Source organism: Lutjanus erythropterus, chromosome 20, assembly GCF_056507025.1.
Source record: "Lutjanus erythropterus isolate fLutEry1 chromosome 20, fLutEry1.hap2, whole genome shotgun sequence".
NCBI classification, from domain to species: Eukaryota; Metazoa; Chordata; class Actinopteri; order Lutjaniformes; family Lutjanidae; genus Lutjanus; species Lutjanus erythropterus.
Genome location: NC_139336.1, coordinates 28,307,753 through 28,323,962, shown reverse-complemented (window position 1 = coordinate 28,323,962; position 16,210 = coordinate 28,307,753). Strand labels below are relative to the sequence as shown.

Sequence of the window (16,210 nt, the reverse complement as noted above, 5' to 3'; positions counted from 1 at the left end):
ATAATTCTGCCGGAAACTGATAATGATTCTGCCGTCATGCTGGCCTCTGTTTGTATACAACACTTAAGAATTAGTCTATTTAACTTCCATAGCATAATTTCTTTCATAGCAGTGGAAAGAAAACACTTTATCTATTTGCGTCTGTATATTTCTCCTAAATTCAGCAAAAGTTGGCATTAAATAAAGCCCAAATTACATATTTAAATATCTAGAAAACTAGATTGTAATCAGAAAACTGATTACACACTATCACAGTATAATTTGCATATTTAAACATATAATTTCAGAAAACTTGTAATAATAATAAAAATGTCTCAATGTAAGTAATCAACTGGGGAAGTTTAATTTCTTTCTTTCTTTTTTTCCCCTCAAGCTCCCAGTGTCCATAGATACTTTTACAAGAGTCACATGATGGTGCTTTGAGTCTGATGGGGATTTAAAGGGCCAGTTTGACATTTTAGAAACAGGCTCATTTGCTTTCTTGCCAATAATTAGATGAAGAGAAGTGACACCACTCTCGCGTCTGTGTGCTAATTTTAGACTCTGTGAAAGGAAACAGCATTCCTCAGGGAGCAGGGTGCCACATAGAAATACAAAAAAACCCCACAGCGGACAAGATTACACAAACCTAACAAGACTACACAGGACTATATAAAGTGCTTTTAGTGTGCAGTCATGTAAGATGTCTGGCTGGCCAAGATTGTGCAAAAATTACTGGGTTGTGCAAAAAAATTGCTAAGGCAGTTTAAATAGTTAAATTATGCTTAAGAATTAAGTTTCATTGTGATGCTAAAGCCAAGAGATTCACAGGTTTTTCACAAGCAAAGCACCTCGGTCACTTTCCTTCTATCCTGTACTCGGATATGCTATGTGCTACGCTCAGCAAAAGAAAACCAAGTTTTGAAGATGGTTTAAAGATGTTTAAAGATGGGACCTGTAAAAGCGAAATACAGTCACATCTTAAGTTAGCTAGTGTTAGCAAAGTACTAGTTAACTAGCTAGCTAATCTACATTATTTGCTAACTACATCTAATAGCTAACACTAACTTACTAGCTAGCTAATCTACATGAATCATTAGCTAGCTAGTTATATCTCATAGCTCATGCTAGCAAAATATTGGTGAACTAGCTAATCTACATCAGTTGTTATTTTGTTAGTTACATCTGATAGCTGATGTTAGCAAACCACTGGTGAACTAGCAAGTTAGTCTACATCAGCTGTTAGCTAGCTTGCAACATCTGGTAGCTAATTTTAGCAAAATGACAGCTAACTCAACAGCTAACTCGTTAACCTTCAGAAAAGTAGGAAAGTAGGAAAGCACAAAGTTGGTGCTGGTAGGTTGACAGAGCTTCAGTTAACCAACCGCTAGCTGCAGATTGTCTTTGCTGATTGTCTCCTTCCTTCACATAGCTCAGTCTTCCAGGTTTGAAAAATCTGTCTCATTTTCTCTTCTTTTTGTGGCGTCTTATCCTCTTTTTGACAGTCAGCTGTTCTGGGCTGCCTCTGTTCTCCACACATGCTCACACTGCAGCTTGTTTTAGCCTGGCGTTAGTTAGCGTTGACTAGACCAGGCTAAATTATCTCAGTGGAGTGGCTTAAGCTTTGAGTGGAAGTTAATTCAAGCCAGGCTTTTTCAGACTTATTTATCAGTCTTAATGAAATACCTTCCTGGCCTCTCCAGGTCTGTATTGTCACTGCGTCAAACTTCATATTACTCTTTTCTAGAGTTTGCTTTTGATGCTTCATTAAAAAAAAAACATTTTATGCTTGCAAAAACTTGATATGTGTGTACTCAGATATTGTTGTAGAGTTGTTTGCTTCCCTGAATATTTTTGCAAAAAATAGCTTCTTCCACAATGACAATGAAGGACAGTTTTGTAAGGAGGAGTTGGCCTAATTTATGTCTCTTACGTAGTTAACTGCTGTGACAGGTGAGGGGAGCAGCTGCTTTAAAATCACCACACTGTAAATAATGGTTTAACAACAGAAGCCCTCCAATAAAACAGCAATGTCTCCGGTTTTATTTTTAACAAAATAAATAAATAAAACAAACTGTTAACGACTATCTTTAGCTACTACTTCTCTGAGAACACTGACACCGACCCTCTGCTTTGGCAAAGCACTGTGTAAAGTGTGAGTGTGTTTTATGAATGAACTCCTGCTCCTCCCAGACTGACACACACACACTACAAAGGGATTATAATTACCGGTACAATAAACAGAAGATGACGAGGACACAAACCATCAAAATGAAGTCATGTCCTTTTCCTGTTTTCATGCTGTTATGTAACACTTGTGTCCTCACACCTGCTCTTGTGCTGCCTTGTAAATCTACTGAGCAACACAGGGAATATTACTGGACTATTACTGCATGTGCTTGTGTGTGGGAGTTGTTGTGCATTAATTAGCATACCTTGACAACCCTGTATATCCAAATTTGGTGAGTTTGAATTTGAGTGTGTCTGATAAACTGAAGGATTAAGTGCTCCTTTATGTGTTGAAATAAAATCTCCTACTCCTTAAGCTAAATAAACTTTTTAGAAACCCTCTTGGATTAGCTGGAAAATTCACTGTCAACCAAGCAAAGTAGTTGAAATGAGCTCCACTGTGACATCTGCAGCAATAAAATGCAACATATGCATCAATGCAACAGAAGTATGAATTCAAAAATATCATGTATGTAATAGTAAAACACTAGCAGGGACTGTTTTTCTGCAACATGAGAACTTTTAATTTGAATAATTTTTTCACATGAACTTCATTTTAATTAAACTTAGGATTTCTAATAATTATTTTCAGAGCACTTGAAAACTTCTAAACATGAGCTCTTCTAACTACAACTTTAACACTCATTAAGTTAAGTTATAAAAGAAATGTGATCAATTTATTGCCAGTCTTCCCAGCATGCTTTGTGAGAGAATTTCTGTCTTGAGCCTCTCCGTTTTTATAGTTTGAAGAAAACATAAATCATGAAAATTTGCAGTGTCTCTGATCCACTTTAAGATAAGTCCTGGTTGTTTAAATATATAACAGAATTACCTCAACATGTCTTTGTGGATTTAGTTGATTTTATGGCAACCTGGACATGACCTTTTTTAAGTTGAAACAAGTGTTTTTTGTGTGTGCGTACATGCTCCAACTTAATATTTCAGGAATTTTACTTTTCATAGTGCTAAACTAAAATGGTTTGTTGAAGTTGTGGCGTGAAAGTCATTATTGTGTAAATCAGAAGATCACTTATAATGAAGTACAAAATCTCAACAAAAGTTTTTAGATTGGCAAACTTTAGTTTATTTCAAAACATAAGAGTTTGAGTTTGATTCACCAAAAAAAAAATCTCATGAAAGTCTGCGTGCTTCTTAAAACTTTTTGCATTCTTCTCATGTTTCCCCAAGACCAGGCAGTCACCATGTCCAGGTCCTTATTGTCACGGCACCATCAGTCTTTTCTCAAATATGATTTGGATGCTTGATTAAAAATATATAAATACGTAAAATTAAAAAATACACTTGAAAAACTTGAGATTGTGCCCTATTTGGCAGTTTTGACTTTTCAGAAAACCACCTAGTAAATGTTCCATAATGACAGTGGAGGACAGTTTTATAACTAGGAGTCTCTTACATAATTGCTGCTGTGACAGGTGAGGGGAGCAGCTGCTTTAAAATCACCACATTGTAAATAATGGTTTAACAACAGAAGCCCTCCAATAAAACAGCAATGTCTCAAGTCATATTTTGAACAAAACAGATAAGTAAAATAGACTATTAATGACTATTTTTAGCTACTACTTCTCTGAGAACACCGACACCCCCCAGCTTTGGCAAAGCACTGTGTGAAGTGTGTGTGTGTGTTTTATGAATGAACTCCTGCTCCTCCCAGACTGACACACACACACTACAAAGGGATTATAATTACTGGTACAATAAACAGAAGATGACGAGGACACAAACCATTAAAATGATGTCATGTCCTTTTGCTCTTTTTGTGCCGTTATGTAACACTTGTGTCCTCACACCTGCTCTTGTGCTGCCTGCTGCTGAGCAACACAGGGAATATTACTGGACTATTACTGCATGTGCTTGTGTGTGGGAATTTTTTGTATTAATTTGCATTTGATCCTACAGTGTTTCCTTTATTTTTAAGAATATTTCAGGGTAGGTTTATTGTAAAATGTAAATTTTATTGTTTTTCTCAGCTCATCAAAAGTCAACTTGGTTCTTGCAGGACAGCTATGCTACAAACATACGGTGGTCTTATCTACATGATGCACCGCCATACATTAAATGACCTGATAATGATTAATAGGTTTTGAATGTAGGAGTTGGACTTGTAGTGGAATGATTTTACAGTGTAGTATTAGTATATTTACATAATTAAATGATCTGAATACCTCAGAGATCAGTGTGGAAATTCCTGGGGAAAAAATTGCCAATAACCATTTTTTATATTCTGTGCTGCGGGTACGGCAGTATGCAGGTATAAATATGGAATTATGAAAGAAATAAAATACTAGACAGTCTTTCCTTTCTCCAACACGTAACAGAAACTGTGTCGCTGTTTAACATTTGAAAATGCTCTAACAGTCTCAGACATGTTACACCATGTTGAGCATGTTGTTGTGGGGGTTTGGATTGGACGTGGCCCCGTTGACTCTTGCAGTCATAGGGAGAGAAGTGTCGTCTTACCAAAGCAAGATATATTTTTACACCATGTTGTTGCACAGTCTGCCTCGGCCTGGCGTCTGCCCTCCTTCCCTAAACTCTCCAGACAGCACCGGGTGGAAAATGCTTGCGGCACACATGTAAGAAGTGTGCGTCACAACCACGTTTTGTTTGTGTGTCTGTGGGAGAGAGGCGGCTAAAGGATGCTTTTCCAGAACCAATTTAGGCAGAAGTGCCACAGCAGACAAATCATAGATATGAGAGACATCTTCACTGTATGCCAAAGGACTTCGATAGGAAATAACAAACCATATTTGGCATTTCTGTTAGACCACTGAACATATGGGGGTATGAAATAAAGCATGATTTAAGAAACTGGAAACTGGTGTCAAACATGATACATGGAAGTTTAAAAAATTAAGACATATTAAACATATTATCAAAAGCATTTTACAACATTATTACAGTGAAAATCAAAAAAAGGAGGCTGTTCACTGAGGATTACTCAACTGAATATAACACACATGCCTCGCATAGCTCGAGCGCGAGGATGGAAACGCAGCTCGGTGTTTTTGCGTCATAAGAAACAGAAAACCTTTGTTATGATCTCATCAGCTGAGTCAGTGTCACTTATAAATTCTGACTCACTGCCATGGAAAGAGCAGTGAAAATACGTTCCCAAGTTAGCTGTGTTGTCTTACACCAGAACCGCTAATAGGAGGGGAAGGATGGCAGGGGAATACAATGAACTCCGGGTCACAAGGACACCAGTCACATTAGTTTTGTCCCCTGCAAGAGAACAGTACTTTGTGGTATCTTAGTCCTCTTTTAATAACTTCCAGATTAAAATTAGATTATGTAGAGAGACAAAGATGCTATATGCTACTCTTCTCCACACTTTGAAATCCTTTGCTCTGTAGTTTTTTTCTCCCTATCATCCAGGGGCGTGTTCAGACTTTCTTTGACTGGGGTGGCCCAAGTGGAACGCTGAGGGGTGGCATGAAATACATGCATCCATGTGGATTAATGTAGTATTTCTTATGTCTACTCTAATTTCTAACATTTCAGTATCTAACAGTTTCTTGTATTCTTTTGTTTAGAGCTTTTATTTAAAAGAAAAATAGTCCTACCAATCACAACACAACAGAATGGCTCCATATAAACATAATATAAAATGTTTATACCTTATTCTTTAAGTGCTCAATCAGGCCACTCAGGTTTCAGGGGTCTGCAGTATGTTTTCTGTATTAACCCTGTATAAACTGCTGAACAATTCTGGTTACAATGTAAAAGAAATAAACATGTTTATTATGTCCATAAGCAGAATTGAACAGGATCACTGGCATAGCTTACAAGACACAAACAAACAGAAAATATGATTCGGGGGGCGGATAAATCTGATTTGTCTCTATGTACTGCCACATTTTAGGAGGAGGTATGGCTTCTCAATCATCACAGTAAACACATAGCCCACCACCACCGTGAGGACCACGTGTCCAAAGAACAGGTACATCTAAAGGAGAGACGAGACACAATGCATTAAGTTTTAAAGGGCATAAGGACACAATGGTCAAATCTGAAATACCTTGCTTGATTTGCAGCACTTACAAAGTTGATGTCTGTGTAGTGAAGCGGGGTCTCTAGCAAACAGTTGTAGAGGATCATAAAAATTGGATGCGTCAGATAGCAGGCAAAACTAATGTTGGACAGGGGAAGCCAGAAACCCATTGACAAGAGATTCTTGATAAAACCTGCAGAAACAGTGAGAAACACAAATAAATACTAACTCATTTCTGTATTTTAGGACCGGATCCTGCAGCACTCTGTTTGTTAGGCTGGAACGTCCCTGTTCTTTGTTTACCTCCGTAACCCTCCTCGCAGGCCAGTATGATCCAGGTCACAGCCAGAGCCCAGAGCGGTCTGTGCAGTCCCTGGTAGAGGGCATGTGGCACGGACGGAAAGGCTGGGGTCTCCTTGAGGGCGTAGGCCAATCCCACCAACACGGCCATGAGTAACAGACAGCAGAACCACCCAAGTGCTGCCTGCCACTGGAGCAACAGCAAGACATGAGAAGCACACGAGTGTGATGGCAGCTTAGACGCTTGTGAGTATGCATAGTCTGTTTGGCTTGATAATATCAGAAAAGGGCCACTGAAAGAGTGGGCTGTGTGCTGTGACTGTGGCAGAGAATCAGACGTTCTCACCTTTTGCTTTAACAGCTGATCCTTCTTCGTTGTTAAGTATATTCCAGTCAAAATCCCTATTAAAAATGGCCCATATCTTGTGTAGGGTTTCACATAATAATATAAGGAATAGTCCTCTGATGTGCTGCAAAATAAGGAAATAAACAAAACAAGTTTTGAATTTTTTGACTTGACCTGTTGGCTACACTGCCCCCTAAGACTACAGAGGGCACTACTCAATTTTGTCCATATCTGTAAGCTTTTAGAAAACGTGCAGAAATACAGACAAACTGAACACAGAGTACAGCCAGAAGGCTCCGTCTATATCTGTATCTAACATATGAAAAAATTACCCTGCAAAGTAAGACAAGTTTAAAAAAAACAAAAACAAAAAATACTTGACATCTGCAGAAATAGCTGCAGTGATTAGCACTGGGTTGTATGGGGTTTAGGCATGGTTCTTTGTGCTTAGAACATAATCACAATGAAACAATCAGAAAACAATGTTATATTTATCTGATTCACCCCCTTTCTTACGCTTCAATCCCCCCTCCATCTCTTTCTTTTTCGAACAAATTGAGACAAACCAAAGGAAACTTCTTGGTGTTAATATTTTGCAGCATAGGCCGCAAGCCAGATGCAGACACAGAGGCTGTGTTCTCTTGCACTCCACCTGGATAGCTCCCAGTTTCAGTGATACTTCATGACAGTAGAACAGTCTGATCGCCAGCCTTTGTGACTGACCACCACGGCGTGACATTGGGTTGCATTTCTCCAAACTCTGACTCTGTTTCAACTTTTCTCCACAGGGCTGTTCTTTTCTTTTCTGACATCCCCTGCAGTCTCAACTGTATTTAGATCTGATTTGGTCTGAACACAGCCTTAGTCATCTTACATTTCATGCACGTGGTTCCTAATATGTTTTCATTAGTACTAGATCACTGTCACTAAGTCGTACCACAGAGATGGCTGAAAGACCGGCAGCTGCATGAGCGCAGTTAAAACAGCACTGGCCACACTGGTCATCAACAGAAGGCCTCCAGCAACGACTGCAAACACGCCTCTGTTTCTGATGAAAAAAAGACACGATAAACAAGATTATAGAAATAAGCTGTTGTGGTGTGAAATGGCCCAAGTTGTGACCATTATTTGAAATATATTCTGGTTTAACTGAGGACTATGTTAAAGGACATACAGTGTGTAGAAATAGACCAACAGAGGAGTGGTGGCGTAACACTGGAAGTCCAGAGACAGATACCATGTCCAAGGAATACACTGAGGAGAGATTTAAAAAAAATAGGTCAGTATAAAAGTGTGTTAACAGCATGTAGGTCTGAATCACTGCTTAAACTTACTGCCTCGTTGAGTGGGAGTAGATTGCTAACTAATAGTACGTTAGCCCACCAGTAAGTCTTACAACCCATCAGAGTGTCTATGAATGAAAACCAGTAGGGCCCCCACTGGACCAGAGAGACGAGGCCAATGTACAGACACATAATAAACAGATGCAGAGGTTGGACTCTGTGGAAATGCAAAAAGAACAAACATTACATCACTGGTTTTCAATCTCACATATAATGAGGAGCTTCTAAATTCTTTTTTTCATTGACATAGATAGATTAATTTGGTGAACACGCAGTACCTTTTAATCCTCTTGAAGAGGTAGAAGGCCACCAAACTGGGGCTCAGTTTGCCTCCAGCCCTGTTGATGGAGCCCAGCAGAGTCCGTGCACTGAGCAGACCCCTGCAACACAAAAGCTACTGTAGAAAATGCAACTAAAAACTCACAATAAGCTTGTTTTTCTGTACACATTTTGGTAAATCCACCAGTGTTTTAAACTTCACGTGGTTTCAGTCTCACCCTAGCAGCAAATAAGTGTCCACAGCCAAAAAGACAGGTCCACTTAAGGCAAGCACATACAGAGGGTTGCTCCGAGCTGCCTTCCTCCAGTCTTTGTAGTTATCTGCAAAACAGGTAATGCACAGTAAGAGTATTTAAACAATTTAAGTACTCACAGAGTGAATGAGCAAGTGAGTCTTGTCTTGTACCCAGGCTGCTTTTTCCAGGGAACAGTGCAGAGTGTCCACATATGATCCATAACAGGCTGAGGACACGGATGCCATTCAGGGAGGAGTGGCCTCCTCCTGAGATGGATGAGGAGGTGCTTAACACACCGCGGCTGGTGGTTTGCAGAGAGAACACCTGCAGGCACCGGTACACACAGCTTTGAGGAAAACACAGTGGAGTGTGGCTGCTGTTGTCTGCGAAAGGCAATATTCAATGAAGCAACGTCTGAAAATGAAAACAGTCTTACTTCTGCAGAGGCTTTTCAGAAATCTTGTGCTCAGGCAAAAACACATTGTACTTACTATTACTAATTTCCTCTGAAGTGCTACTTTTAATTTCACTATCGGAGGAGCCATTGGTCTTCATGGTCCCATAAAGGTTGAGGCCGGCGTTTATACTGGAAGACTCTGCTGCTGGACTGACCTCTCTGTTACGTTGCCACCTTATTATAGCTGTAAACAGGGTAGCCGCGAGAGGAATCGCTACCATTACACAAACCACAAACCTGCAGGAGAGAAGGCGTCTGCATTACGGGAAAACTCTACAGAATTACTTTTTTAAAAAGACAAAAATAGTGTGAAGTCCTGAAATGGAAAGAGACACTTCTTCAGTTCACTTTAAAGGTATAATTTGGATTTTTTTAAGTAGAATTGTGTGAGGTATTCTTTCATAATCTGAATATTACATACAGTAATACGTACAGATATAGTTTGATCTGTCCAGGACCATGCTCGCCCAATTCTACCCAGAACTTGAATAAATCTATCAAAGATGCAATCCAGGCCCAGCGTCCCCTTTTCACTTGTTTTGGGCATGTCCAAGGATCAGACAATTTTTGGCAAAGGTGTTTGAATTGGTTTCATATGTGCAAGAAGGCCATAGACCCAGAACCAAGTCTGGCAATTTTTGGTGCATCCTACGGCAATCTGAATCTCTCTCTCAGGGCCGGGCCCCTCACTGCTTGGCAGGAATCTACTATAGATAATACATTGATTATTGATAGGTTCTAGGCTTTGGCAGTATCTGTTTTTTCATACCTTCATACCCTCCTGGGGTATTTAAAAATGGCTCAACAGGACTGTACTCCATTGTTCTGTAGTACTGCCGTAATGTAAGTGGAGCTGATCGTCATAGCGACACTATTCCCATAGCTAGTAAACAACACACACAAACACAGGAGCTCTGCTTCAGTCTTGAGAAGCTGCAGCTTTTATTCACTGACAAACTCAAACCTACACGACACATTTCCTGCCAGACCGACAACTTCACTGATTACCTTTTCCTCCGTTCAGTGCTCATTCATCACTGTCTGCCACCAAAGACGGTAACCAGTCTGACTCTCACCCTCACACTGTTTTTTTACATTGGAAAACTGGTCACCATTAACTTAAACTGTCTAAACCTGACCTTAGATCGGCATGAAGGTCAGTAGATATTGGCTGGATATTCACTTTTGGGGAACTGTTCCTTTAATACCCCTCTTTAATAACTCCTCTTCAGGTAATCCAAACTATCCCTTTAGAGTTACACATGCAGATAAGACAGCAGAGAGGGTTAAAAAAAAGTCCATATACTGACAGGCAGATGACATCCGATGCATCAGGAGCAATGCTGTTGGACAAACAGTGGGTCATGATCATCTCCTGATCAGTGGACCGATTGGCCAGGATGGGAGGTAAAGGAGGAATGAGGGACATCTGACCAGACTTAAGTTTCCCTGTTAAAAAGGTGAAGCAAGTCACGAGTAAAACAAAACAAGTATTGGAGTGAGTCTAGAGAAAACAGATTTTAAAATTACCGACCGTACAGCACCAGCATTTGCACGTCCTCTTCCCCACAGGAGTCAGGAACGCAAATACCCACAAAGTACTGGACCGGTCCCTGTGGCAGTAAAGACGCTTTGTTTAAAAACACATTTTTGTCCATCAAGATGACATTTTCTCTTCTATAATTATTATTTTTTTGCTGTTACCTGCTTAAGGAACACCTGGCAGTACTGTCCAGAGAAGGTGGGACCTTGGGCGGAGCGGCACTCCTGCAGCAAACCAGGCTGGTTGACGTTACCTCCTTCAACATTGCTACCCATCTTTCCAAATGCGTCATACACTGACATACAACACAAACACACACACATCAGCACCACCACAGAACGAAAAAAAATTAAATGCAACTTCATGCTAAGAATCAAGCAGCTTAGATAAAAAGTGATATTGATGATTGGATATGATTGCAAAACAAGTGTGTCAGTCCTCTTCCTTTATTCAAGAATAATCTTTTTTTTTTGGCCTTGTTTATGTATTTGTTTATCTTTTTTCGTATTTTTTGTTTGTTTGGTTGTTCATTCATTCATTCATTCATTCATTCATTCATTCATTCAGTATTGAGTTAAATGACATTCCATAATTGACAACTAGGCCCTGTGATCAAAGACTGGTCTAGAGGGGAACCCCAGACCCGCGAAATATCTCGCGAGAGTGATAATTTCTAACCTAAACCTCATGATCTTTCCCAAACTCCAACCAGGTTTTTGTGCATCACTGTACTAAAACCTCAACCGCAGCATTGTCACATTTTGAAAATAGTTCATGCAACCTGTACAATGAAGGAACATGTCGTACAAATCTCGCGAGAATTTCCCAAATCAGGGGCTTCAAGACGTGACGTGACCTCAAAACAGCGCCGCGTACCTGTCCTACCAGGAAGGGAGGACAGGTGAAGTTCGTAGATCTGATTATTAGTTTCCCTAGTGACCTACTAATATCTAGAAACGCCACCTTAAAACTGTGACTGGAAAGGTCTCTGGTAAAGAAATTCAAAAGTAAAAGGTGAAGCCAGTCATGATGTGGCCTCACAACGAAGAGTTAATTTTTAAATGAAACAGCAGTTAGTTAGCTACCGTGTTTTATTAGACTAGTTTAGCTAGCTTAGCTAGCACGTAGTTAGCATATGTGGGAAATGAGGAGTTCTGTTAGTGAAAAAAAACTAAATGACCATCTGAGCAACAACTGTAAGGACATTTTATGACACGGATATGGACTGCTTCATCTTCATCTTCATCCTAAATAACGTGAGTCAGATACACCCTCTTGTCTTTCCATTTCTATGACTGTTATCTGTCTCTTTTTTCAGTGTTTCCCTCTAACGGTTAAATGTCTCTTTGGTTGTATTCAACTACTTGCTGTGTAGCTGTTATGGAGGTCATGTTGTGCACATAACCTGTTTGTCACTTAAGCTACTGTTTGCTGTCTATAATAATATACAGTCACAGGGATTGTATATTATGGGTTTTAAGTAAATTTTATAACCTGTTTACACAAGTAACAACAGGGAACTTTCATATTTTATTGATGTTGGAGGCTCCTGTGGCCACACTGGTAGTGTTTAAATCAGGGCTGCCCCCTTTAAGTTTTTATTTGCCCTGACAGATCTATCAAGGGGGGATGAGAAATTATTTCAAATGATTCCATCACTGTTAAGGCAGTTTTTAATTTAAAAGAAATCTTCTTTTAAATATGCAGGATCCATAGTTATTAATTATTTTTCATAATCTGAACACAGTGACACTGTTTTGCATTTTCATAGTACAACACAAGACAAAACTGAAACTGTCATAACCAGACAAGAAGAGAAGACCATTTAAAGAATAGTTACAATACTAAAATGTGTTTTAAAAGTAGAGAGAATACAAAATAACAACAACAAACAAACAAACAAACAGTAAAGCAGTTAAAAACTATAAAATAAGGTTGGCTAAACAAAATGCACTAAATCTTGCCAATGTCCTTGGTATTGTTAGCGTAACTTAAGTGCTGTGGGTAATTTTTGAAGGCCTATATTTGGATAAGATACATAGATAAGACTGTGTAATTCCGCACAATTAATCAAAATATTATCAAAATTACATATTAATATGGCCAAGTTTAATATCCATATTCCAGGAGCTCCAAGTTTTTGACTGAGGACAAATGTGTGACAAAGCATTGTGCCACCTTATTCTAGAGGAGTGTGTATATTTTCGTATTATATGACATAATGTTGTCAAAAGTATTAACACTCTTTCAATACAAAACGTTTGAAACAATTCAGTAGCTATTAATTATGGTATGGAAAGCACAGAAGCTATAAAGAAATTGTCAGAGTGCTCAGTCAAGACATCACTTCAGGTTTTTTTTTTAAATACTTTTTTTTTTTTTTTTTTTTTAATACTGGATTTCTGGTTTAATTCTGGTTATAAGATACAAAATACATGATTTTGTTTCTGTCAGTTTAATTTCTTTCTCAGTTTCATTTTCCTTATTCAACAAACACCTCCTCCAGACAAAACAATGTCACATGAGGTGCAATTACCATTTTCTAGACATTTTAATTCTTAATGGTGATTCATCATTTAATGATTATGAGATGGCCTATCTAACTTGTCCTCTGATGGCGAAAATGAGCACATAGTTTCAAGGTTAATCAAACACGTGGCCCTGCTCTTGCAGTCACAAATTACTCTACAACTTAGCAAACAGAAAAAGCCTTTCAAAATAAAGTCAGGAACACTTACTGAGAACAGCATATTCCTTAGGTCTGGTCTGGTTAATTTCCCAAAGGAAAGTCCTCGTATTGTCCATACATCTTTGAGACACCGTCAGGGCTTGTGTATTGTTCAGTGCTACACTACACCCAGCGAACAGAAGGAACACCACCCAACCTAAGGCCATTTTTAGGACTGATTGCATCTTTCTAGTGGACAAGGTGTTTAAATAACATAGGAAGGGACACATCATCACCTGGAAAGTAGCGCAAAATTCATCTTGCATGGTATGGATTGAATAACTGCTTTGGCAACAGTCGATCGTCCCCACCTGGTTTTCTTTATCAGGTGTGACCAGGATTTGGTTACATGACGATGAGAGGCTAACAAAAAAGATCCAGGCACTGATTATGTCACTGCAAAGGATCAATATAATCAGAGGGCCAGTCACTGTCAGGTTGTAGTCTCATCACTACCACCTGAACAACAGATGTTTTACAATAGTATGAATTATATTTTGTTTGATACTTTTAATGTATCTTAACTCATCTCATGAGGGCTAATGATTATTACTTTCATTGTCAGTTAATCTGTTGATTATGGGCAGTAAAAATCAAAAACATTAAGCTGAAAAATGCTAAAAAATATTCTGTAGAGTAGGGCTGCAACTAATATTTAATCGGTTTATTATTTACCCAATTGACTGATTAGTTGTTTGGTCTGTAAAATGTAAGAAAGTGGTAAAAAATGTTGATCAGTGTTTCCCAAAGCCTGAGACAGCATCCTCTGTCTTGATATTCAGTTTACTGTCATAGAGGAGTAAAGAAACCTGAGAGAATTCACATTTAAGTAGCAGGAATCAGATAATTTTGTCCTTTTTTTCATAAAAAAAATTCTCAAACCAATAAAACAATTATCAAAATAGTTGCAGATTAATTTAATAAAATTCAAATTGATTGATAATCGCTTAATCATTGTAACTCTAAATATAATATATATTGAATATGTGTGGACACAGAGGCTGTTCTCTTCTGTTCTGCTCTGACCACGTAGATTTTCTGGAAGTTTATTCAGAATAAGAATTGATAGAAAACCCCAGCGATACATTTTCAACCATTAAATTAGATTTCTCCACTGAGTTTTTTAATGCAGGAACCATTTGTCTGAAGCTAAAATATGGGGGAAGCAACAACAGTGACAGTCCAGTAATTGAGATACATCAACAATGGCCACTAGAGGGCGAGCTTGTCCTAAAAATCTACACACAGTGCCATGGTAACAGTGAGGGAAGCAATCTGTAGATGTTCAGTAGGATGCAGGTACTGTTACTGTTGATTAATTATAGTTTTTATGCTAGTACTAGAAAGAGGAGATAATAATTTAAATGTGCAGCAATTGAATGTTGCTAGATGTATAAAATGTTAGAAAATGGTGTAATATAGCTTCCAAAATCCCAGTTTTGTGTGGTTTTGGTTAAGTCTGGTCAAGTCAAATTTTTATTATGTACAGTGTGCAACAGCCCCGTCCTGTAGACCTTTGAAAGAACAGCAAAGATGTACATCAAGTAAAATATTTGACTCTTTCAGTATTTAAACAAGCCTACAATGTTTTTTTTTTGAGTTGCCTAAGCACAAACACAACAAATACAGTGTTGTTGTTTTGCAACTTTGCAGCTGTATTCATTTAAAACATTTACTTTTTAATGAAAAGTTTAATCTGAAAGGCATGATGTTTCTTTAACATATCACAAACATATTTTCTGTTACAGTACAGTATTATGAAAACACAATTTTTGTAGGTTACAGGGTTAGCATTTAGGATTTGTTTAAATTCAGGTGTAATTTATTATCATTCATGAGACCACCACTACCAATTGTTGAATTAAAATAGATAGCACCAAACACCTGTTATCAAAATCCAGCATTTACTCTTCAACGTTCATAGTTATAATGGTCCATGACTCAAACAGAACTATAGAAGCATGAATATGAATGATGACAAGAGGATTTCTGATATATTTCCATGGAGAAGATCTGATGTCTCATGTGCAGTCGACATCAGATCTTGTCCCTGGCAGGCTTCATCGTTTATTGACATAAAGAACAGCTTTGTATGTACACAAGCATCAGAAATGTCTAAAAACAGCAGCAGCAGCAGCAAGACACATTCTAATCAACAAACGATTCACAGACTGCTTCTCACATGCAGTTTTACAGCGCGAGACAGTTAAAGTCTTATTGTCAGAGTAGAAAAACTACTGTCCAAAGCTGAATGATAGTTTCTGGAAATGTTTGGAACAAAGAAAGCGACGGAAAACAATCACACCACTGTCAGTTTCTGTTTGTAATTAAACTGGTTGTCTTATATGAATAATTCACTTTCACAGCCGTGTTTACATTCGTAGAAGTTTTTCTTCAGTTCTTCCCAGTGTTATTCCTGTCCATTAACATTCATTATGATTTCACATTAAACTGAAGAAACGAGACAGAAAATGATCACGTTGACGTTAGTTATGATGAAATACAGGGTTGTTACAGCTTTATTTTTTATTGTGCTGTAACAACAGATGAACTACACTGTAAAGAGGACAGTTGTTAAATAAAAGGCAAGTGCTTTTTATTTTAGATTTTAAATATTCAGGTAAATAAACAGTTTTAAGTGAGTTGTAGTCACAAAGAGCTGCCATATATGTATATATTAAGACAGGAATGATACACAGAAACATAAAAAAGTTTGACAATCTTTTACAAAATATACTTTTAGAAGCAAATTCAAATT

At 38.2% G+C, this 16,210-nt stretch overlaps 1 protein-coding gene across 1 annotated transcript; it reads right to left on the bottom strand.

Moving 5' to 3' along the window:
• Nucleotides 1–5,986: 5,986 nt before the first annotated feature.
• oacyl (O-acyltransferase like) lies at nt 5,987–13,637 on the bottom strand. The gene is made up of 15 exons (XM_084746264.1): nt 13,463–13,637; nt 10,886–11,019; nt 10,716–10,794; nt 10,492–10,630; nt 9,216–9,418; nt 8,895–9,107; nt 8,707–8,809; nt 8,488–8,589; nt 8,201–8,366; nt 8,041–8,120; nt 7,804–7,914; nt 6,867–6,990; nt 6,524–6,710; nt 6,271–6,413; nt 5,987–6,175 (listed from the first exon to the last, which is right to left on the bottom strand). The coding sequence occupies exons 1-15, from the start codon at nt 13,635–13,637 to the stop codon at nt 6,071–6,073; spliced, it is 2,064 nt and encodes a 687-aa protein (XP_084602390.1). The 3' UTR covers nt 5,987–6,070.
• Nucleotides 13,638–16,210: the final 2,573 nt, after the last annotated feature.